The sequence below is a fragment of the Aedes aegypti genome, chromosome 3 (assembly GCF_002204515.2).
Source record: "Aedes aegypti strain LVP_AGWG chromosome 3, AaegL5.0 Primary Assembly, whole genome shotgun sequence".
Lineage (NCBI taxonomy): Eukaryota > Metazoa > Arthropoda > Insecta > Diptera > Culicidae > Aedes > Aedes aegypti.
In genome coordinates, this window is record NC_035109.1 from 293894172 (window position 1) to 293919197 (window position 25026).

Sequence of the window (25026 nt, forward strand, 5' to 3'; positions counted from 1 at the left end):
GATTCTCCGAGGATTCGAGTAAAGTTCTCCAAGGATTCGAGGATTCTGCTCGAATCCCTGGAGGATTCTACTCAAATCCCTGGAAAAATCTGCTCGAATCCTTTGAAAAAACTGATCGAATCTTTGGAAAATTCTGCTCGAATTCTTAGAGGATTCTGCTTGATTCCTTGGAGGATTCTGTTCAAATGCTTTGAGGATTCTGCCCGAATCCTAGGAGGATTCGGCTCAAATCTTGGAAGATTCTGGATGATTCTTTGGAGGATTTTGCTCGAATCCTTGGGGGATTCTGCTCGAATCCTTGGGGGATTCTGCTCGAATCCTTGGGGGATTCTGCTCGAATCCTTGGGGGATTCTACTCGAATCCTCGGAGGATTCTACTCGAATCCTTGGAGGATTCTACTCGAATCCTTGGAGGATTCTACTCGAATCCTTGGAAGATTCTGCTCGAATCCTTGGAAGATTCTGCTCGAATCCTTGGAGGATTCCACTCGAATCCTTGGAGGATTCTGCTCGAATCCTTGAAGGATTCTGCTCGAATCCTTGAAGGATTCTGCTCGAATCCTTGAAGGATTCTGCTCGAATCCTTGAAGGATTCTGCTCGAATCCTTGAAGGATTCTGCTCGAATCCTTGGAGGATTCTACTCGAATCCTTGGAGGATTCTGCTCGAATCCTTGAAGGATTCTGCTCGAATCCTTGAAGGATTCTGCTTGAATCCTTGAAGGATTCTGCTCGAATCCTCGAAGGATTCTGCTCGAATCCTTGAAGGATTCTGCTCGAATCCTTGAAGGATTCTGCTTGAATCCTTGGAGGCTTCTGCTCGAATCCTTGAAGGATTCTGCTTGAATCGTTTGGGGATTCTGCTCGAATCCTTGGAAGATTTTGCTCGAATCCTTGGATGATTCTGCTCGAATGCTTGGAGGTATGAATCCTTTAAAAAATTTTGTTTGAACCGTTACAGCGATTCGAATCAAATTCTTACAGAGATTCTGTTTGAATCCCTACAGGGATTCGGATCAAATCTTCAAAGCGTTTCGGTTTGAATCCTCACAGAGAATCGTCTCGAGTGCAGGGATTTGGTTCAAATCCCTCCTGGGATTCGGTTCAAACCTCTACTGGGATTCGGTTCGAATCCTTACAGGGATTTGGTTCTAATCCTTACAGGGAACCCTCTCTGGATTCTGATGTAATCCTCTCAGGAATCTGCTGTAATCCTCAGAGGAATCGGCAGGAATCTTCTCAGGAATCTGCTGGACTATTTTAACGATTCTGCTGGAATTTTCTCAGGATTCTGCTGGAATTCTCTTAAGATTCTGCTAAAATCCAGTCAAGATTCCGAGTGTTTGAATAATTTAGCTCGAAACCTTGTTTGAATTTGTTTGATTCTTATTGAATTCGTACTGGATTATGCTCGAATCCTTCAAGATACTGCTTCAGAGTACTCCTTGCATGGAGTCTGTTTAAGTCTGTTTTGTTTCTGCCCTGTTTGTCCCTGCAAGAGAATTGTAGGGAGTCTGTTCGAATTTGCTTCAATGCTTGCAGTATTCTGCTCGAATCTTTGCATGATTCTGTGTAAATTTTTGTGGGATTCTGCTTGAATCGTTTCATAATTCTGCTCGAATGTGTTAAGGATTCTGCTCGAAACATTGCAAGACTTTGCTAGAATCGTTACAAAATCTAGAAATTGAGTAATTATAATTTTCGTTTCCCTTCATTTCAGTGCACTCAACCATATTGTGTCGTGGAAATGGATGAGCCAGCTCAGAAGCACCAGTCAGCCGGCAAAGCGGGACCAAGTCCACTCTGGGACGAAACCTTCCTTTTGTAAGTATCCCACCCCAATCGGTCGTCCTTTGAACGGCGACGCATGTATTCCTTTCCTAGTTAACTGTGTCCAGTCGTTCATAGCCCTTTCTACTTCTATCTTCGTTTCTCATTTCTCATTCCTGCGATTATATTTTCTTCTGTCTTTCTGATTTTCTTTTGTAGTGATTTGTCGAACCATTCTACTGAACTTCTGTTCGAAGTGTATGACTCTGTAGCAGTAGGTAATGATGACAAAGTTCTTGCAGTCGATGCTAGTGCAAATGCTGTTGATGATGCTAGTGATAAGATAGTTGTTGTTAGTGGAGATGATGAGTGTGCTAGACCTGTAACAGTAGAATTAGTAACGTCAGGCGATGACCCTCCACAACACGTGGAAGCCTCATCGTCCCTTGCCCCCGTAGACGTAGTCGACGATGCGAGTGTCGATGAAATCGCCAAACTGCATGACGTTAACATTACCCCTAATACCGACAGTAATGAGCCCAAGCCTGACCCTAAACCCTCCCCTAACGATACGACGTCGATTACAACCACGATAACGGAACCTGTGACAGCTACGACTCCGACAACGACAATGGCGCCAACAATCGAGAACGAAACCTCCGAGAGCGTCGTCGAAGTCGAAGATCAAGGCAAAAACTTCTCAACCGATGATATTGTTGAAAGCGATACTGTTCCCGCGGTAGTCGATATTGTTACTAACGCTAAAGCTGCTGCCGATGATGATAAAAAGCGTGTCGTTTGTGAGTGAATCGTGACTTTTTATTTCTCTCTCGAAGCACACAGCATGATACGGGGAAATCACTCTTAATAGTCACTATTGGTCGCTTAACTGCACTAATTGCATGCCATTAATGCTATAGGCTTGTGAATCTACTAATCATTCGGTTTGATAGAACAGCAGCTTAGTTTATAATTTAGCTTCTCGATAAGGTGTAATTTGGGGAACGATACTAGTTTTCATCAAATGCTGCTAAATGATTGTGAACGTTAATGATTTATCACAAAATTCACAGCCGCCGGCGGATTCCAGAAATTCTTGGGTTTGGGACTGGTCGGCATCGATGAGCTCGCCAACGGTCCAGCCTCGACGCAAATCCTGGAACTGCAGCCTAGGCCTTACGAGACGGAAACAATTACTGGTACCCTAATGGTTGAGGTGAGTACTATTTTTGAAATTCAAAAAATCAGCTATTGTACACGGTGCCCTGTCAGACCGTTATTACTTTAAAAAAATGGTCCATCAAATTTGAGTTCAAGGCTGGATTCCTGAGGTCATTCTGCACATTTGGAGAGTTTTTAAAAAAAATCCATACGAGGAATCTCTAGAAACCATGATTTGAAGTTTTTAGCAAAAAAGATCCCATTCACCCATATTAGCATTGTTCATTAGCACCGAAAAATCTTCAAAAACGCCTAATAAGTTAGTCATGTTGTTTTCAAATAGTTAATAATTGTTACCGCTGCTGTATTAAAATAAAACATTTACAACTGACTTAACTTACTATACTGGCTAAAGTGTGTTTTGCATGGCTTGAACCAGTAAGCTTTGTTGAATGAAATTAAACATCAAGAATAATTCCAATATTATGTTGATGTTACGTCGGAGAAAAACGAAACATTCTCTGCTGATTATTTTTATTTACAGCTTATTTTTCGACTTTCACAGTAAGTTACCAGCCCACTGAAGTCTGCCGTATTTATTTTGCTTAATACTATTAGCTTCAAGGGCTCCAAGACTAAGTCTAGGTCTTCAACAACTTCAAACACATCCCATTAAGCACTGCCTCTGCATCAACATCACTAGAACTTTCACACTGCAACCATCTAGTTCCTTTTGGTAGAATTCATCATCATCTGTTCATTGATTACTAGGTAGCTTTCTATTCAGTGAGGAAAACCTAGCTGTGGCCTTAATGCCTTAACATGAACTGCGAACAACTACCGTAATACGGGGTTTAGTTGATCAAGTGGGGAGATGTTGATCATTCCTGCACCCACATGTATAAACTGTTCAGAGAGCTATGATACGATTTCAATTATAAAACATTCTATGATGTCGCATTTTCTGATATTGGTTCTGAATGTTTCAGATATGTTTTATGAATCCAGCTCTGAAATTGCATTGAGGATAAAAATTCATTTTCAGAGAAAAAAAAAATGTTCGTTTTGTGAGCGAGTTGCCAATTTAGAAAAAATTGCATACCTTTAGGCGTTTATTGTGGTATATTCTGTAATTTACAACATTCATTTCTATATTGACCGCTTTATCTGTATCGCAGTAATTGATTAACTTCTCCCCGGAACCCAAAACCCCGCTTTTTGATTTCAAACAAATGTTTTTGTTATTATGGCAACATTTCGTTTGAATAATTCGATAAACATCCAACAAGTACAGGTTCTAAAAATCTTTGGATGGTAATACATGCATCCTACTAGTAATTATAGAATAGAAACGCTCAAAAGTGATCGACTTCACCCCATTTTACGGTATGAGTGGATGTTCCATGACTCGATATCGACTCATGGAACCATACCTAAATCGAAATTTCATGGTTACTATGGTAGTTCCCACGAACAGCTTTCCAAGTGATTCCTGTTCCATTACTCGATATTTCCGTGAGTCGATAGTCCAGATCTCGACTCATGGTGATTTGACTGTACTTTGCAATTGGATTAAATGGACAAATCGATGTGAATTTTGCGAAAAAGTTACACGTCTTCTCAGTGAGAATCGAACTCACGACTTCCTGTTCACTAGATAGGGCGCGCGAAAGAGGAAAACAAATTATTACTAACTAATTGCGAAAATGCTCAAAAACTTGCTATGCAGTTTAAAAATGCGCACAATTTTAATTTAGGACTTACTAGTCCAATTGATAATCAAGTTACACAGGACTTCGAAAATATTCTCAATCAAGAGAACATTTTCGAAAATGCCTGTGAAACTGATTTGGAAGAAGTGAGAACTATTCAAATTCAAAAATATGAAAGCTCCTGGCGATGATGGAATTTTCTACATCCTCATCAAGAAACTTCCAGAAAGAAGCTTATCATTTTTAGTTAATATATTCAACAAATGTTTTCAGTTAGCATATTTTCCTGACAAATATTTTTCCAATTTTAAAACCAGACAAAAATCCTGCAGAAGCTTCTAGCTATCGTCCAATCAGTTTGCTTTCCTCCATCAGTAAACTTTTTGAAAAGGTCATTTTGAACAGAATGATGGCCCACATCAACGAAAATTCAATTTTTGCCAATGAACAGTTCGGATTTCGCCATGGTCATTCGACCACTCATCAACTATTACGTGTAACAAATTTGATCTGTTCCAACAAATCTGAAGGCTACTCTACTGGTCTTGCTCTTCTAGACATAGAAAAAGCATTCGACAGTGTTTGGCATGAAGGCTTGATTGTAAAATTAAAAAAAACTTTAATTTTCTAACATACATTGTTAGAATAATTCAAAGTTATCTGTCAAATCGTACACTTCAGGTTAATTATCAGAACTCCAAATCTGAAAGATTTCCTGTAAGAGCTGGTGTTCCTCAAGGCAGCATTTTGGGACCAATATTATACAATATTTTCACATCTGACTTACCTGATTTACCTCAGGGATGTCAAAAATCTTTGTTTGCGGATGACACAGGCCTCTCCGCCAAAGGACGAAGCCTGCGTGTCATCTGTAGTCGATTGCAAAAAAGTTTGGATATTTTTTCTTCTTACTTGCAAAAATGGAAGATTTCTCCTAATGCTTCCAAAACTCAAATAAAAGTATTCCCACATAAAGCTAATGCTTTTTATTTGAAACCTTCAAGTAGACATGTTGTCACGATGAGAGGGGTTCGAATAAATTGGTCAGATGAAGTTAAGTATCTAGGGCTCATGCTAGATAAGAATTTAACTTTCAAAAATCACATTGACGGCATTCAAGCCAAATGTAATAAATATGTAAAATGTCTCTATCCCCTTATTAATAGAAAATCAAAGCTTTGTCTTAAGAACAAGCTTTTGATATTCAAACAAATTTTCAGGCCAGCCATGTTGTATGTTGTACCAATATGGACTAGCTGTTGTAATACCAGGAAGAAAGCTCTGCAGAGAATTCAAAATAAAATTTTGAAAATGATTCTGAATCTTCCTCCCTGGTATAGTACCAATGAGTTACATAGAATATCCAATGTTGAAACATTGGAACAAATGTCAAATAAAATAATTAATAATTTCAGGCAAAAATCGTTACAATCTTCTATTGCCACGATTAATGCGTTATATGTTTAGGTTAGGTTAGGTTAAGTAAATTCAAAGCTTTTTTTCTCTTATAAGCAGATGAAATAAACTCACCTGTAAAAAATCTGAACTGCTACGACAAATGAAATGTAATAAGTTGTTAACAAAATGTTAGTAAAAACTTAAATTTGTTTTACCAAGTTAGGATGATAGTGTTGTCTAATAACACAGAACACGTAAATATAAAAAATGGATGTAATGTTTAGAATGATACTAATAAAGAAATTAAAAAAGTTAGGGCGCGTTACGCCTACACCACGAAAGAACTCATGGACTCAGAAGTTAACCTGAATTCGATTTAGCTCAATAACCACGTGGTCCTCTTTCGCAAAGCGCATCTCTTTCGGAAGAATTAGAAACCCATCCAAATACAACGTTTTCTGTTGTCTAGGCCGAGAGCGCATTATTTATTAGGTATGGAAATACCTAAATGGTTTGTCAATTTACATGGATTAAAAAAGATGATGCGTTTCCGAATTTACTTTTCAGCATTGTAATCTATCGCATATACTTTTAGGCTTTGCAGATGATGATTTTATTGGAATCGATCGTAAAGATACGTTTTTAATGCCATTTACTCTAATTAAACATACACGTGTAGAGACAGAGGCAGGATTAGTGACATTGCTTGATTGGGATGAATGAACTCCGAAAAAATCATGTGATTTTAAGCTTTTGGATGCACATAAAAGAAGCGAACCGAATGACGTAAATTTATGTCACATTTCAAACACCATAGCGTTTGATTCGGGAAATGCTGATCATAGTGACATCGTTTTCGTGTTCATTAACGTGTAGAATTACATTTTTTTTTTCAATACGTCTTCGAGGACACATTTTTATGTCGTTTTATCATTTACATCATGTGTCATTCAGTCATACTATAAATTACAGTGACTCAATCTCATTTTCGTACGGGGCACTGTTTCATATAAAGTTGGTATAAATCTATTAAATGGTGCATGGACTTCGATATACTTTATCAATATTGAAGGCTATAGATGTCATCTATTGTTTGGCAATGACAAACTGTATTCATTTGCTTAAATCTTTGGAATAATGGAAAAGTATTGAGATTGTGTCTATAATTGACCCAATTCCATATTCGTACACCTAACAAAAAGAAATATACAGCATTCAAAACTAATTTTTAATGGACTAGATGATTACTTAAGCTCTTCGTTGTGTTGTTCAGATGCAGTAGAATACATTTGGAAAATTTAAAAGCGGACATATTTGAAACTTAAGTAAATTTAAGAAAATACCAGTTTTCCCATGTTTTTTGCTAAAATATTCGGTAAGTCGAACAATAAATTGCATTTTTTTCAACATCACTTCCTTAAGAATGATAACTGCGAATATTGCACAAGTTTCAAAAAATTATAATCAGTTTTAGAGTAGCTAGGAGTGGATATCGACAACTTATACTTTTGAATCTTAGGTAGTATAACATTTATAACAAATCCAAAACCAAAAATTTTAGTCAATTTCTTTATGTTTGGCTCCTAAATGTATATACATAATCCATAGTTAATGTTCCTATCAAAACATTGCGTAATTATCATTTTTAATTTACATTTTACTACCAAACATGATTATAGAGATTTAAAAAATAAATATTATTGCCATAACCGCAACACAAACGTTTTTGAAAATGATGAAAACAACAGGATATATTCTATTAAATAGTATATCAATGCTCTCTGCTCATTCAAGTTATTTTGTATTTTTCTTATAAAATCAATAAATTGCAAAATAGGGTGCTATTTTGAATATAATTTGAATATTATTTCAAAGATAATTGAATATTATTGACACGAATGCCATATGTTTGGTAAAGTGTCATTAATAAATAATAATAATAATAATAATAATTGAATATTACGATGACATCAATTATGTGGAGGTATGTACAGCGTAGTTTAGGGTACTTTATTGTAAAACGAAGTTCGTAGTTCAAATTATTTTTACAGACAAATTCAAAATTAACATTTACCTGTTGTTGGAATGAAAATTTGGTTTACATTGATTAAAAATATCATTTTAGAAGAGTTTTGAACCTATGGCACAACAATTTTCTGAACTCAAAAGGCATAAAAACTGTTTATGATTTCTGTAAACTATATATATTTCAACTAAATTTCTATCAGAGCTTACGAGTATAATCTATAGATTGGATCCAATGACAAAAATAAACGTTATTGTTCGAATTATAGGATTTAATAGCAAAAATCATTGGAAAACTGGCATTTCTCATAACTTTACCTAAATTTCATATATGTCCACTAATAAATTGCCCAAATGTATTTCACTACATCTGAACATCATAATAAAGCATTTCAGTAATCAAATAGAGCTTCTAAATTTAGTTTTGAACGTTGAGCGTTTTAATTTTGGTAGGTGTACGAATATGGAATTGGGTGAATTTTAGACATCAATTCAATACTTTTCTATTAATCCAAAGATGAATGTAAATGGAAACATTTTATGATTGGCAAACAATAGATAACACCTGTTACCTTCATTGTGGATAAAGTATTTGTAGCTCAATACTTTATTTGAGCAATTCTCGCTGAAACCAGGCCGCCATCGGCACCCATCGTTCGAATTCCAATTTTATGTCACTGATCGCTAGCTTTCGATAAAACTTAAGGGTGGTCCTTTTTGTTTTCTCAAATTGGTGGACCCCTCGTACGCCAGCTAGCTAAACAGTTTGCAAAAAAGCCCATTTTTTGATAAATCTTGGGTATTTCTTCACGTGATATGTCTCATATTTCCCTTGGAACACATACCAAACTTAATGGCATCGTATAGAGAAAGGATATAGCTTTCATTTGAAGTTAAAAAAAATCCGGTGGCCATTTTGAATTTGGCCGCCATCTTGAATTTTGTTAGAAAAATCGTTTTTTCACCATTAGCGCACCGCTCGTTTTGAATTCTGAGATCACCATCAGAAAGCTGAGGAAAAATTGCGTAAGATAGGCTACAGAAACTAGGTGTGCAATGGTATTTACCCTATGAAATGAACGATTTTCTAAAACATGTTCCACGATTTTGACGTATATGGCGAGTGCAATCAATGCAAACATCATTTTTTGTACAACAAAGATACAAGTTTTCAATAGTTGGTGTATTTTTCGAGTCAGATGAAGAATAGGAGTATTATTTAGAGTGATAAAATCTGGCGGCCATCTTGGATTTTGACGCCATCTTGATTTTGACTAGTAGAATGAATTTTTCACCTTGATAGCACTCAGCATGTCGAATTTAGAGGTTACCAATAGAAACGAGGTTACGTATACTCTTCTTCTTATTATTCTTCATTTTCCTGACGTTACGTCCCTAGTGGAACCAAGCCTGATACTCAGCTTTATTAGTTATAAATACAGGTTATTAAATAGGAATTTTCTTTTATAATACGATTTTTAATAACAGAATATTTCTTCGACATATATTTGAATTCAGTTATTATGAATAAATAAATTTAATGAATAAAAACCATCCAAAAACATTGATTGAAATAAATAATTTTTTTTTTACCATATGCTTTTTTTGTCATCGAATGAAGTTTATAAATTGTGCGTTGGGACATTAGTAAGTTTTGTGGTAATATCTGTAGTTTTAACGTAAAACATTTCCAAAAGTGCATTAATTTAGAATGGAAATCTTAAATTTTTAAGCAAAAAAAATCCTTGATTTTCTGAATCATAAAGTATTGTTTTTACTAACACCCAACATGCATGTGAAAAATAGCGAAATTGAAAGGTGAGAAGCAGGCTTTGTTCTAATGTAGACGTAATGCTGAAACTCAGGTGAATCATTTTGAGTTTGGAAAATCTGGTGGCCATCTTGGATTTCGACGCCATCTTAGTTTTTAGCAGTAGAATGATTTTTTACCATCTCAGCGCTCTTCATGTTTAATTAATTAAAGATCTCCGTTAAAAAACAAACAGATGCTTTATTTCTTATCTTATTTTAGCTGTTCAACAGATTGTTCATTTCTATCAATGGCTTTAGACCAAATAAATGAAAGAATTAATGCTATTTTTCAACTCGCAGATATGCAGAACAATCATTCAGGTGGCAAATAAGCGTTAAAAAATTCTACTTGTTAATTTATTTTTGAAGCTTAGTAGCTGGCTCTATTCCAGTAGAGACGACGCGTGAGGAAAAAGAAGAACAAGAAGAATAGTAAGTGTAACAGTGGCATTAAAATTCAACATGTTGAGTGTTATCAAGGTGAAAACTCATTCTACTACTTAAAACCAAGATGGCGTCAAAATCCAAGATGGCCGCCAGATTTTTTCACTCAAAATAATACTCGTATTCTTCATCTGACTCGAAAAATACACCAACTATTGAAAACTTGTATCTTTGTTGTACAAAAAATGATGTTTGCATTGATTGCACTCGCCATATACGTCAAAATAGTGGAACATGTTTTAGAAAATCGTTCATTTCATAGGGTAAATACCATTGCACACCTAGTTTCTGTAGCCTATCTTACGCAATTTTTCCTCAGCTTTCTGATGGTGATCTCAGAATTCAAAACGAGCGGTGCGCTAATGGTGAAAAAACGATTTTTCTAACACAATTCAAGATGGCGGCCAAATTCAAAATGGCCGCCGGATTTTTTTTAACTTCAAATGAAAGCTATATCCTTTCTCTATACGATGCCATTAAGTTTGGTATGTGTTCCAAGGGAAATATGAGACATATCACGTGAAGAAATACCCAAGATTTATCACAAAATGGGCTTTTTTGCCAACTGTTTAGCTAGCTGGCGTACGAGGGGTCCACCAATTTGAGAAAACAAAAAGGACCACCCTTAAGTTTTATCGAAAGCTAGCGATCAGAGACATAAAATTGGAATTCTAACGATGGGTGCCGATGGCGGCCTGGTTTCAGCGAGAATTGCTCATTTAATAGTTTTTTACTAACTTGATGTGGAAACAGTATCCTGTACGAATATGAAATTGGGCCACTGTACGTCCACAGTAATTTCCACTATTTTTAAGAGTGTAGTTAAAACCTAAAACTTTTCTGAAGGCAGCAGGCCGCTAACTTTAAAAACTTGTGAGTTACAGGCGAATTTCGAGATTTATAGTGTATTTTTGGGTTCTATACCATTTCCCGGAAAGACATTTCCCGGAAATCATTTCCCGGACACTTCATTTCCCGGAAAGACATTTTCCGGAATGACCTTTCCCGGAAAGATATCCAATCATAAATAAAATAATCAACGTCCAAATTTATCCAAATTATCTTCCACAACTTTGCCGAAAATACAATCCTTCCAGTTCGTCAATAAAATAAACTGTGCTCATGAAAGCAACTGATCTTGAAACAGATCACTGAGCGGTTCGAGGCTTCTGATAGAGATAGGAAAAAAATCGTAAAATGTTGTCGTTGAAACTGTACTTATTTTAAAGTTTTCTTAAGACTACCCAACATAATAATTTGCTATTTCTCACTCCAATTCCAGTTTGTGTTCATCGACGCTCCTCCAGCACCGGCTCCTCGACGGCAGTACATGCAGCAATCGTTCGCTAGGGGTAAGTGCCATATTCAAATAAAATCAACTTCTCTGCCTTAGAAGACTTTTTCGCTGCTCCATTCTCCTAACAATTGCACCGAATTAAAATCGAAGACACGCGCTTTGAAATAGAGTCCAACGCCATCTTCCGGAAACAATTCACTCCTGTACAGCCGTGATTGTCTAGAAGTTGTAGAATCATTTCAACTATGGTTTCACTTGATGAACACAATGTGTTGATTAACCATAGCATTTTGTTCGGACGATTTGTTTCAGTGCATCGCAACTTCATGTAGTTTTCATGTGTACCTTTGTCAGTTCGTGATCTCACTTGGCTGTTTCTATGTTGATCACCAAACATCTTTCACATCCTTGCAAAATCCAACCCGCCAAACCGCCCGCTAAGAAATTATATTTTCTCACATAATCCTCATATAATTATTCATGTTTTTCTTTATTTCTCTACTATTGTTTCAGACTACTAAACTGATTTGTTAACATTGTTGTAGCTAATGACTAGGGAAAATAATTGGAAAAACTCGACGATTGTTTAGGTCACTCATGCGCATAGATTTTGTATCATTATTTATTTCATACCTTTCTTTCATCAATAAGATTGTAATTAAGTAACAGATAAAAGACACCTATTAGGTTTTGTGGAACGTATCGACACGACCGGGGCAAATTCGGAGGTATTTGTTTGCCACTCATTGAAAAATTTTTACTTACTGGAATGATATTTTTGTACGAAACACGTGGTTGGAACTTTTCAGAAACCTAGCGGCAAAAGGTGGAGCTTCGTGTTGCTTTGCCGCTAGGTTTTTGAAAAGTTCTACAGGTTTTTTTTGAACTTGGTAATTTTGAAGGAAAATACGAAACTTTTTTTTCTAGACACGAGTTGTAAATTTTACAAATTTATAACATAAACGAAAGCTTTGTTCTACTTGTATGTTTAGCTTAATGTATTGTAAACACGAAAACCAAAGAATATAAATACATATCTCAGATTGAAATTTGTTTGGAAGAGAAAAAGAACCATGTCTTCATTTATTTTTTACTGAGTCTTTCAATCGACACTGTACACCTACTATATGTTGCGATATATGTGAGTAAAGATATTTCTTTGAACGCACTGCTTTGGCACTAACCGTACTAACCGGCATATTTGAATGATTTAGGGGTTTCTAGTGATTAACGCTTTTCGTCTAACATCTAGTAGGCTAGTGAATCCTCCATGTATCGATATCGACCCACAGAGGAATTTGAGGCAGAACTGGAAAATTATTTGTGGTTTACTAAGTTTATCATGATTATGTTTTACACACTCCGAAAAAATCATGTGATTCTACGTTTTTTGGATGCACATAAAAGAAGCGAGCCAAATGACGTGAAATTATGTTACATTTTAAATACGATGGTGTCTGATTCGGGAAATGTCAATCATAGTGGCATCGTTTTCATGTCCTTCATCATGTAAAATTACATTTTTCGTTCAATACATCTTTCAGAACACATGTTTACGTCATTTCATAACTTACATCATGTGTCATTCAGTCATAATGCGAATTACGTCCGCAGTTATTTTCATTATTTTTAAGAGTGTAGATTTTTTTATAAAGGGTTCCCAATCTATTATTTGACAATTCATGTGCAATCACATTCAGAATGGAAAAATACATTTGGATGGAGATTACGTTATATTTTATTCGTCAAGGTTTTGATGTTTTGTTCGATTTACCTTTTACTGTTCAGTTATTTAATGTTGACTCATTAAAACTGACCTCATAACTTCTAAATGTACAGTTCAGTGAGAATTAGTCTAAATGCCGTTTTTTTGGCTTTTCACGGCCGTTTTTCAATAAATCGTTGCCAAATATTTTTTGTAATGAAAGTCAGAAGCTATTTATCTAAGTATTATTGACACACAGCCCGATTTTGTTCAAAAAATTATCGAAATAAAAAGTTTTGCTTAAAATTTAAGCTCCATTGCACCTATAGTAAGCCTATTGTTCATATAAGCGAGGAGATTTCGACTGATATGGGAGAATTGAAGCAACTAGTTTCGGCGCTGCAGTCTTGGGTAATCAAAACGACTGTTTTAGATTTTTATCGACGTTTTGACTCTAATACGAGTCTTCTTCAAACAAAACAGAATTGTACCCCTGAAGAAGAGTCAGATTAGAGTCGAAAAGTCGGGAAAAATCTAAAACAGTCGTTTTGATTACCCAAGACTGCAGCGCCGAAACCAGTAGCTTCAATTGTCCCTATAGTAGCACTACTAAGAAGCTCGGAAGCTTTTGATCCAAATTTCTTCAATAATAAATCAATGATCCTACTGAGTGTTGGCGTTGCTGACTGTATATTGAAACATGTAGTCACTGGTTCAAATAGCCCGAAACATGGCAAATTTCGGACCTTATTAATTTGTGCCAACACATGTTTATGCATTTTATTGCTTCCCGATCCAGACATCAAGTAGTTATTTTCAAAGGGGTCGTTTCAGTATTATGGGGCATAAGTGCCAGGTAGGAGCTGAAATCCTACATCAAATTCAGTTATGGAGACAGAACTTGTTCTTCTGTCGCAATAAAAGCAATTTGCTTTAAAAACACAAGTATTTACGGAAATGACTTGGCATGACCAAATATGTAATACGAAACATCATAATTAGGGTGGTTCACAATTTTAAAAGTTTTAAAATCCAATCTCCCATTTATTTTATACTATATAATATCAGGGTGTCCATTAAAAATCAGTTTTCCAATTCCCGGATTTTTACCGGATCCCCAAGAATTAAAAAAAAAACGATCAAAAATTAACCTGCGATTTGATAGTTTTGTTCCTTTTTCATACACTATGGATGAATATGAAGATCTACCTAATACTTGATTAATTTAAATATGAATTATTTGTGGTAATCCATAAATGCATAAATCCATGAATAATGCATAAATCCAAGATTGCATCTTCCAACAAAGATTTTATGAAGAATCCCAACTAAACTAAAATTTGATCAAGTATACTTAACGGATTCTACTGTTTATTTATTATCAAATATCTTGTCATAAAAATTATTGGGGGTGATTGGAAGAATTCACTGTTAATCTGAAGAAATCCATACAAAATCAGGGGCCTAATAAGAACATTGTCATAGATCAAGGGCTAGTCATGCTAGTAATCCAGACAAAGCTTCATCAGGAATCACTATCTCAACAACCCCAGAAATCCGTCAAACGGACCAACCTTTTAGAATCTACTAAAAATGATCTTTTATAAAATCCAATAATCTTTTTAGGAACCCACTAAAGCCATGGTAGCCAAAATTCAGCCCGCGGACCGCACGTGTCGTCTGGATATCCTGATTATGATAAACTTCGTACAAGTTTTCGTCAAGAGGCTGTACCAGTGATGCATTTTGAACCCAACGCAGCACAATGGTCGGAGAAAATGAAGTTTGGCCAAAACTAGTTTTATTGCCTTAATCGATGAAATGTGTAAACCTAATATGTTATTTGGCGTTTTTATTGTTTTAGAAGGGGTTATTCACATATTATGTAACTTATTTGAAAAAAGGTTTTTTCATTGAAAATGTTATCAAACTGGGCTGAAAGCACATTTTTTGTTTGTATTTGAACGAGTTTGATCAAAATGTGTATGAACAGTGGTAAAATATATTTTAAATAAACTTTGTATGAAAAATATCTTCAAAATATATGAAAATATTGAATTATTCAAATAGCTCTAACTTGCAAATCAGCAAATTTCTGCAAAAAATTTAAACGTTTTTTTGTAAGATCTAAGGATGCATTTTGATGTGCAATATTCGAAATGGCGGCGACATGACGCGACAAGAGTTGTTTTTCATGTTAAAAATCATCAAAATTACTAAAGTGCAATATTCAATAGTATTAAAACTTCAACCAAATATTTTTTTTCCATCCTCATGCTCGATTAAAGTGTTGAACCACTAGCTTCAGATAGTGCGTAACTTTGGGGAAATATTGCATTACTAAATTATACATTTTGTACTTTATTTTATTGTAACATTTTTCAATTTTTTGACTTCAGCCAGTTTGCCGTCATAAAAGTCATAAAAATTTAAATTTTAGTTCATTTTCAATTAAGGATCATAATAATATAATACATGAGGTATATTTTAAAATGATAAAAACCATAAAAATCTAAAAAAAAGTTTTTGGTAGTTTTGGCCGCCCCTTTATATGGAGCCCGACCATTGTGCGCAGTAAACATTGCACTGAAAACATTCTACAAGCTCGATCAACGTGTTTCACACGTGAATTTTCACTAATTGTAAAACACATTAATCGATGATGTAAAACCAGTCGCTATGGACAATCGAAATTCAGATGTAAAACACGTTAATTTACAAATAATCGAAATATTTGCTGTAGGATGTATTAGCGATTGTGTGATTTTTCGATTCCAGGCACCTATTATGGGCGCCCGGTTTTCCCAAAAATAACATGTTGCTTAACATGTCACGCGTGAATGGCGAATGTGAGTCCATGTCATCATAGGCAAACTAGGTCTACTAGTGATGGATACCGCCATTGTTAAACACGTTCAAATTATGTGTAAAAGACTTAACAGAACCACAAGTTTTACACGTTATTTCACCTTGCCATTTGACACGACAGATCCACGTTGAAAAGAATTAGGATCGAACGTGTGGATTATTTTCAGTGTGGACTCTCGTGCAAGATTCTGACGCTGCTCACGAGCGGCCCGTTCAATTCAAAATGCACAGTGAAGCCCAAAGCTTTAGAAAACTACTTCAAACTATATTGAATTCATATAATTCACAATGCACAATTGTCAAGAAAAAACAAAGTTTGGCCAAAACTAGTTTTATCGCCTTAATCGATGAAATATTTGGCGTTTTTATTGTTTCAGAAGGGATTATTCACTTATTACGTAACTTTTTTTTAATTGTTGTATTAGAAATGCAATAAAATTTGGCTGAAAGCACAAATTTTGTTTGTATTTTACCGAGTTTGATCAAAATATGTATGAAGAGTGGTTAAATATATTTTATATCGACTTTGTATGCAAAATATCGTCAAACTGTATGAAAATATTGAATTATTCAAATAGCTCTAACTTGCAAATCAGCAAATTTCTGCAAAAAATTTAAACGTTTTTTGTAAGATCTAAGGATGCATTTTAAAGTGCAATATGCGAAATTGCGACGACATGACGCGACAAGAGTTGTTTTTCATGTTCAAAATCATCAAAATGACTAAAGTGTAATATTGAACAGTATTAAAGCTTCAACCAAACATTTTTTTCCATCTTCATGCTCGATAAAAGTGTTGAACCATAAGCTTTCAGATAGTGCGTAACTTTGGGAAAATATTGTATTCCTCAAATATTAATTTTGTACTTTATTTTATTGTTACATTTTTCAATTTTTTGACTTCAGTCAGTTTGATGTCATAAAAGTCAAAAAAATTTAAATTTTAGTTCAATTTCAATTGAAAATCATAATAATATAATACATGAGGTATATTTTAAAATGATAAAAACCATAAAAATCTCAAAAAAGTGTTTTGATAGTTTTGTTCGCCGCTTTATATGGAGCCCGACCATAGTGCAATGTATGGAACCTTAAATACTCCATAACATTTTTTGTTAAGCTTTCTGCATTGAAATTTGTTTTGAATCTAGCATGAAAGCGATTTTCATTTCACATTCATTTTCTGCTCCTTTGCGTTCAAATTTTTGATCTGCTGAATGTTCAAGCCTACTAGATCTCTCGTTCAAAGGTTTGTACTGGAACGCAAACTGGCGCATTATTGATGAAAACATAGAGTGGAATAAGAAAAAAACTCAGCAATTAAAGAAAAAGAAGACCGTCTCCGCGAGTCTCGTCTTAGGGTTGTACTACCCCTAAAGTTATCATGCATAGCACACTGATCATTGCGGATAACTATCTTCGATCTAAAAACAGGCGGTTGAAAATGAGCCTGAGCATCACTGCACTAAAGCCTTATTAGCTAACCACTAATAACCATTTCGGTGATCTCTCAGAAAGACTTCCAAGAAGAAAGAGAAAGAAGAAAGAAGAAAGACAAAAAATTATTTATTTATTTATTTATTCTTCAAAAAAAAAACGTCAATGGATATTGGAGAAGAGGCCCTAATAAGCCGTTCGAAGCAACTTAGACGCGACGCTCTCACAAGAGCGCTGTCCATCTTCCAGATACAATTCTGGATCCTCGTGGTCCACTGCTTCGTATCCTTGGCCCGTCAATTATTTTTGTACACTAGGGCACTGAGACTGAGAGAGTCGAAAAATCCTCAATGCGACGGCACGTACGGTAAAACCGTACAACACGCTCGCAGTGTGCTTGCTGTTTCGACGCCGACTTCGATTGAACTGACAGCACTTTGGGTGTTCTTAAATGCTTCCCAGGGGTTTATATATATAGCAGATACCCTCGACTCCTAGGAACCTCGTTAAACAATTTTGAGATCCCTTGAAAACTCTTTGGAACGTATCTGGAAAACTCTTTGGATCTATGGTGAAATTTACAGTAAATAGACATAAAAAAATTTCCATTCAAAATGGCCACCAAGCTATATCTTCGTCGTTTTCGATCGATAAACAAATATACAGAGATGACTTTTTGGGTTGATACCATCGAAGGGGGTGACAATGGGTCAGAGACGTAAGAATGAGTCAAAACGTTATCTAAACATCTCAGCAAATATTCGAAACATTGAAGTACAATTGTAATGGAGTACTCTTACTCGATGGTAAGATGAATGGCAATTAAATATCTGGGACAAATTGCTAATTTTAAAATAAATCATCGAAAAAAAAAGCTTGAAAGTAACACCTTTTAAATTGCTCTTTTTAGGGAGCCGTTTAAAAAGGTTGCCGTTAATTGAAAGTCAGCCCCATCTGCATTTTGATCAAAAATGAGTTGGTATCAGCACAGATAACAGATGTTTATGCTAGAACAAAAATCTTCTGAAAACTTGTGTAAATCTCCAAACTAAAACACGTTGAAAACACTAGCGCCGCCACACAACGTATTGCGTCAATTAGTGGTGAATATAAGTATTTTGAAATGTTTCATATTCACCACAAACATCGCCATGGGAACTTAGCGATAAAAGCGCCAGCACGATGTTGCTACTTGTATTGCCATTTGAAAAGACCTTACACAGTTTTACAATCGGACATAAACTTCTGTTATCTGTGATATCAGTTTTCAACATATCTTCCAATGATCCTTTAGCTGCTTTAACGAGGTCGGTGAATTTGAGATAAAAAAAACACCAAATCGAATTGTCTCATAATGTAAAGTAATCGCATGTCAGTCCCACTACGAATGTATTGATTTAAGTAAGCAACTTGAATAGAGGACGTTTCTTCAGCTTTGTTCCTTCTTCTTCTTCCTGGCATTACGTCCCTACTGGGACAGAGCCTGCTTCTCAGCTTAGTGTTCTTATGAGCACTTCCACAGTTATTAACTGAGAACTTACTGTGCCAATGACCATTCTTGCATGCGTATATCGTGTGGCAGGTACGAAGATACTCTATGCCCTGGGAAGTCGAGAAAATTTCCAACCCGAAAAGATCCTCGACCGGTGGGATTCGAACCCACGACCCTCAGCTTGGTCTTGCTGAATAGCTGCGCGTTTACCGCTACGGCTATCTGGGCCCCTAATACGGACCAAATACAGCTTCTTTTACTAATGTGACCTACTCGATGGGGTGAGAGTGGGTCAATTTTAATACTTTTATCAAGTTGCAGAATGATCATTTTTACAGCACGAGTTTTGAAATCTCGTAGAAGACCACTTGAGGGTATCAGAATTCATACAAGGATGAATTAACAATTATTTTGCAAATTGTTCTATTGTATACAATTAAAAACGTATTGTGTACAACTCAAAACAGCTGCGTAATGGAGAAGCATTACGTAATAATCAATGCCCAATCGATTTCAGTTGCTTAATGACTATCACGACACTGCATAATTCAGTGCGGGAAAGTAGGCCGTTTCATGCGAGATTGACGTGATGGAAAACAGCCTATTACGATGAGAAATTGCTCACTAGTTATTCAAGCAACAAGTTGCAAAATGATGTTTATTTCAGCACGAGACATACATAATTACGACGAGTGCTGAAAAAATCGAGTTTTGCAACGAGTTGCTTACAACAATTTTTGCAATTACGAAAACTGTCATTCAAGTTGGATTATTTCTAGGAACATAAAAATGTTTCTAGACAATCCACGTGGATGCGTGTAAGAGCCTCATATTTTTCAATCACGTAGGCTCTGATAAAGTTGACTGGCTGTCACGAACCAGATAAGACGCCGCAAACAGTTGTCTACTTTATTGTTCACTTAATTTTTCATTTGCCGAACTTATTTATTTATTTATTTGACGTCAAGCATTTTGTAGACCATTCTAAATTACATTGTGTTCTTAATATCTATGTGTTTATATATTATAAATTTGTTGAGTATACTCGATTCATAATACATTCCTCAGTTACTATTGTTTTGTATTTCAAAAAAGTATTTTTCAGTTTTGTTCGAGACTGCTTACACGTACGACTGCATGAAGATCGTAACTTTTTAGAGAGTAAACTGATTGTCTCCTTTACTTCTGCTAGATGATCCAATTCCAAACCAGAATCCTTTATCTGAATCGGATTTGGATCATCCGACGGATGTAAAACAGAATTACTAGTTGATGAAGCCATTGAGCAAGCCAGAGAAATTTAATGATGGTATATGGACGCACTCAGTTGTTAGTTTGGCTACTTCGAAAACAGAACTGAAAAGTGCTACTTTTCAGCATCGTTTTCAGTGCTGAAAAGTAGAACTTTTCAGCATTGTTTTATTTGGTAGGAAAAGTAAACCGTTATGTGGTCCATTCTGTTAATAAAAAGTAGGCTGATATTCAACGGAATAGCAAAAAGAATATTTCAGGTCACATCATGAGAGTTATTCAACAATCAACATGGACATATGCATTTTTGACCCATTTCTATACCAACAACGGTAGATTTTTTATCAACATTATGCCTAATTTTTGAATATTTGTTTTCCCTTACAACTTGTTCAATAGTTTTCAATAAATGAAGTTCGTTGCAGAAAAATAAAATGATTTTGTTCAGAAACGACGAAGGCATAGCTAATCACCCTTTTGTGAGAGAAAATCGTTTTAACGCCTATTCAAATGATAATGTTTACATTATCCTAAAACTGTACTGACAGAACCATTAAAAAAAATTTAAACGCCTCAAAATTTCAACTGCTTTTTTAACATTAAAGGTCTTCTTCTTTCTGGCATTACGTCCCAACTGGAACAGAGCCTGCTTCTCAGCTTAGTGTTCTCATGAGCACTTCCACAGTTATCAACTGACAGCTTTCTTTGCCAATTGACCATTTTTTCATGTGTATATTTTGTGACAGGTACGAAGATACTCTATGTCCTGGGAAGTCTAGAAAATGGCCAACCCAAAAAGATTCTAGACCGGTGGGATTCGAACCCACGACCCTCAGTTAGGTTTTGCTGAATAGCTGTGCGTTCATCGCTACGGCTATCTGATGATGATGATGATGATATAAGCTATTGCTTTTGCTCTATTGCTGCAAGGTATCCATCGGTAGCAATGATCTGTTCTAACGAAACAATTGGTTCAAGATTGTATGACTAGGGTAGGTGTACCAATTATGGATGCAATATGTCAACAGTATGGATAAAAATCAAATTTTAACCGCGTTTCTAAAACGTAAGCATGACTTGTTGATGTTAATTACTAGTTTGAAGCCTTGCGAAACAGTTGAATTAAACAGTTTTAGTACTAAATTAACTTAAAGCTTTTAAAAATTGGTTTTAAAAAGCGTTGTCTTTGTACCAATTATGGCAATAGCGTTCCTATCATTCGACATAAAAGTGTACCAATTATGGACTATCGAATATTTGCACGAAATGAAGTCAAACATCATCCAGAACGAATGATAATGCAACGCTAATAAGTAATGAAGTGATTACTCATAAATGTTTCCAAAAAAATTGTGTTAAATTGATGTTAAATCTATTTATTGGAGGAAATGAATTTTCGAAAAGGAGTCAAAATGTAGTGAAAATGCAAAATATGATACAAAACAGCATTAATGAACTCACATTACCTTTCCCGCGCCTAATTTTAACGAAAAAAGAGCGAAAATTCAAAAATCGAGTATCGCAGAAAGCTCCTCTCTACCATGAAATTAGCATCTTCCGCTGGTGAACGTTTTCGAACGTGTGATTGAAAAATCTAGGTAATTGAGTACAAATCATGAAGATAATGCCTTAACGAACCGTCCCGTCGTGGAAGTCACCCGTAAAATAGCTTTATTTCTTTTATTTTACTGATCAAAAAATGTAAACAAACCGCCTCCAGAGTATCGCCATAATTGGGCTCTCATACACTCTTTGTACCAGTTATCGACATAGTGGAAATAACACGATTTCCAACTTAAAATAGTAGATTTAGTTGCTCACCAGCTAAATTTCTTCATTTGTTCTCACTAGACAACATACATTTATCGGTTGAAGTAGTTTTACCGGATGAAAACATAAATTTCGTGACGGGTGTTCCTTAGCGAACTGCTAAGAATGTGACATATGTGTGAGGAAAATTTTTCAAATGTTCATTTTTCAAAGCTTATTGCACGAATGTTCTTATCAAGGCTTAGTTATCATCAAAAACAAATAGGTTTATCGTTCCTGTGAATATTAGCCGTTATATTCTATTAAAACAATAAGAAAAATCTCTTTTTGTTCCCACTATTGCCATATTTGGTACTATAGCCATAATTGGCACTTCTACCCTATTTGTATGCAATCATAATCCTGTCTGAAGGGCCAAAAATGAATGATGGACCCGTAAGCAGAGACACGTTTATATAGCAGAGTAAGCAGAGATACGTTTTATAGCATGCATAGGCTCATTCATCCTCTATAGTTTTCTAACTCTATGAACCTATGCATGCTATAAAATGTTTGACATTTACTGTGCGCCCTGTTTCCAAGTTGCCCGTGAGAAAAAGCGAGACAGCACCAACACACGGCGCACAGTAAAAGTCATAAGGACAAACGAATTTATAGCACGTGGAGAGGCTTATTAGCCATTTTACGAGACGTTTCGGAACAGCTGATCGTCGCAACGGCGTCAATTGACAGGAGACCTGGGATTTTGTTCTGATAAAATCCAGCGTGATTTTCAACAACGTCTCGTCATACCAAACGGGGACATGGAGAAAATGGCAAAACAGAGATCTAAAAAATTTCGTTACTGCCAGATTACACCTACACAGTTCGAACGAAACGTGTAAATTTCTGAGACATATAATGCACATAATTGGAGCGTGGAATATCATGGATATTTACATGATATGTCATGTAAACTTCAATTATATGTCATGTAATCCAGCAGGATCCTGTGTGATAACATGACATATACATTTTTACATTATTTCAGACTTAAATTTACATGACGTCATGTTTACATCGCATAAATGTAGTTTACACGACGTGTAATCTTCATTATTTTTAACTGTGTAGTTATTGTATCAGCTACAAATTTGTTACCCATTTATCACTAAAAAAATCACTTTTGTGATCAGAAATATTATAAAAATTATTCATTATTTAAGTTTTCGCCTGTATGAAAAGCTACGTTAGAAAGGCGCACAGTCATCAACCATCATCATCGCGAAAACTGATAACGATGATTGGAAAAGAAAACTTCAATACCAGGTCTCCTAACGTTTGACTAGCTTTGTAAAATGACTTATTATACCAACGCGTTTTTCGAAAGGTATAGTGAAGAATAATGACACAAACATGTTCCACTCGTGTTCCACATGTTGTATTTACTACCAAGAATGTAGTGAACTCAATGTTACTACATTTTATTCATACCGCCCAATATAGCAATGTGAGTGGCATAGGCTGAATAATATGTTTCCTTCGCTAGTACCAACAGAGATCTCAAGGAAAGCACCATTTTGACTCATATTCTGAACACTTAAGGCCAACAGTGACTTCAAATGCATCTGATATACATAAGTTAGCTGATATTTGTGAAAATTGTATTTTTTTCCGCATAGTCCAACTGTTAACTGTTGGATGTTCCGATAAAATTGTTTATTTGAACTTGTTTAGTTAACGTAAAAGTATGGAAACATATTTTGATTCAAATGCCGAACACTGTGTACATTCTGTCTCATATTCCGAACACCTTGATTCAAATTCCGAACAGCACGAATAAACCGTATTCAAATGAATAATTTTGCAAATAAATATATCTGAGCTGGTTTAACTGGTCTCGAACTAGAGAATCATTACTACTCACGAGGTATAAATAGATTGAAGTACGCTAAAATTGAATTGCAATTGAGTGCCATTTCCTTGTAATTTGATGACATATTTCAGCGAAACATTTCAACCAAATCTCCATACAAAAACGGAGAAAAACGGTATCTTGATTTTGACCGAAGGCGAATATGCTTTGCTTCGAAAATAGTGTCCTTTTCTATGGGTTTCTGTGCCATCGGAAGCGAAGTAGCTTCATCAGTAGAAAAATATGAACCTTGTCGGCAAACAATTTTGTTATGATTGCTTTGCAAGATGCATGGAAAAAATCCTTGCAAATTCTAGTTCAAATCACGGACGGATTCCAGGTGAGATTCTTGCCAGATTTCTAGCGAAATCTTGATTCGATTACAGATTGAAAGCCTTCATTAGTAAAGGGATGGAACGTTTGGCATATGAACGTTTGACATATAAATGTTTGGCATGTGGATATTTGGCCAAATAGATGTTTGACCAAATGATTGTATGATCGAATTTGCTATTTTCAAAATAATAAGCTTTCCTGTTGAGTTGTATTGTGTAAAACAACAATTGGCAAACGACCTATGCCAAATGGGGTATCATCAATCCTAAGAACGATTTATAGGGAAATCTGCAAAATTTGGCCTTCGTTGCGAAATATACAAAATCCCACGAAATAACGCGCAATTAGTTAAACTTGGAGAATTAATGTGGGATCGTAGTAAAATTCAAATTGTTGCTCATGATAATGATTTGTTCATTTTGAGTCTAGGTTCCATCAAAAATGTTTTTAATTTCGAGTTGGACCTCTTCCTGGCTTGCCTTTTTTGTTTTAAATTTTGCATTGACAACATGATATTAGTACATATCATTTTAATTTGTGAAATCAAAATAATGTTAATGAAATTCACACAGATAAAGGATATTTTATTATAAACAAATATTTTTGTGTAAAATATGGTTAAAACTATGGGACCGTGACAAAGCCGAAATTAAGAT

The 25026-nt window shown here is 35.4% G+C and overlaps 1 protein-coding gene across 11 annotated transcripts in view; it reads left to right on the forward strand.

Annotated features, from left to right (window-relative positions):
- LOC5565521 overlaps positions 1-25026 on the forward strand; it is a 129234-nt gene that overhangs the window by 85865 nt on the left and 18343 nt on the right. For all 11 annotated transcript variants that reach the window (XR_002501857.1, XR_002501860.1, XR_002501859.1 and 8 more), the window contains 4 exons: positions 1719-1822; positions 1988-2046; positions 2842-2984; positions 11603-11672. Coding sequence is in view for 2 of the 11 variants with exons in the window: in XM_021851911.1 (XP_021707603.1) it covers positions 1719-1822; positions 1988-2046; positions 2842-2984; positions 11603-11672 (376 nt within the window). In the remaining 9 variants the exon portion in view is untranslated. The remainder of the gene's footprint in view (positions 1-1718; positions 1823-1987; positions 2047-2841; positions 2985-11602; positions 11673-25026) is intronic.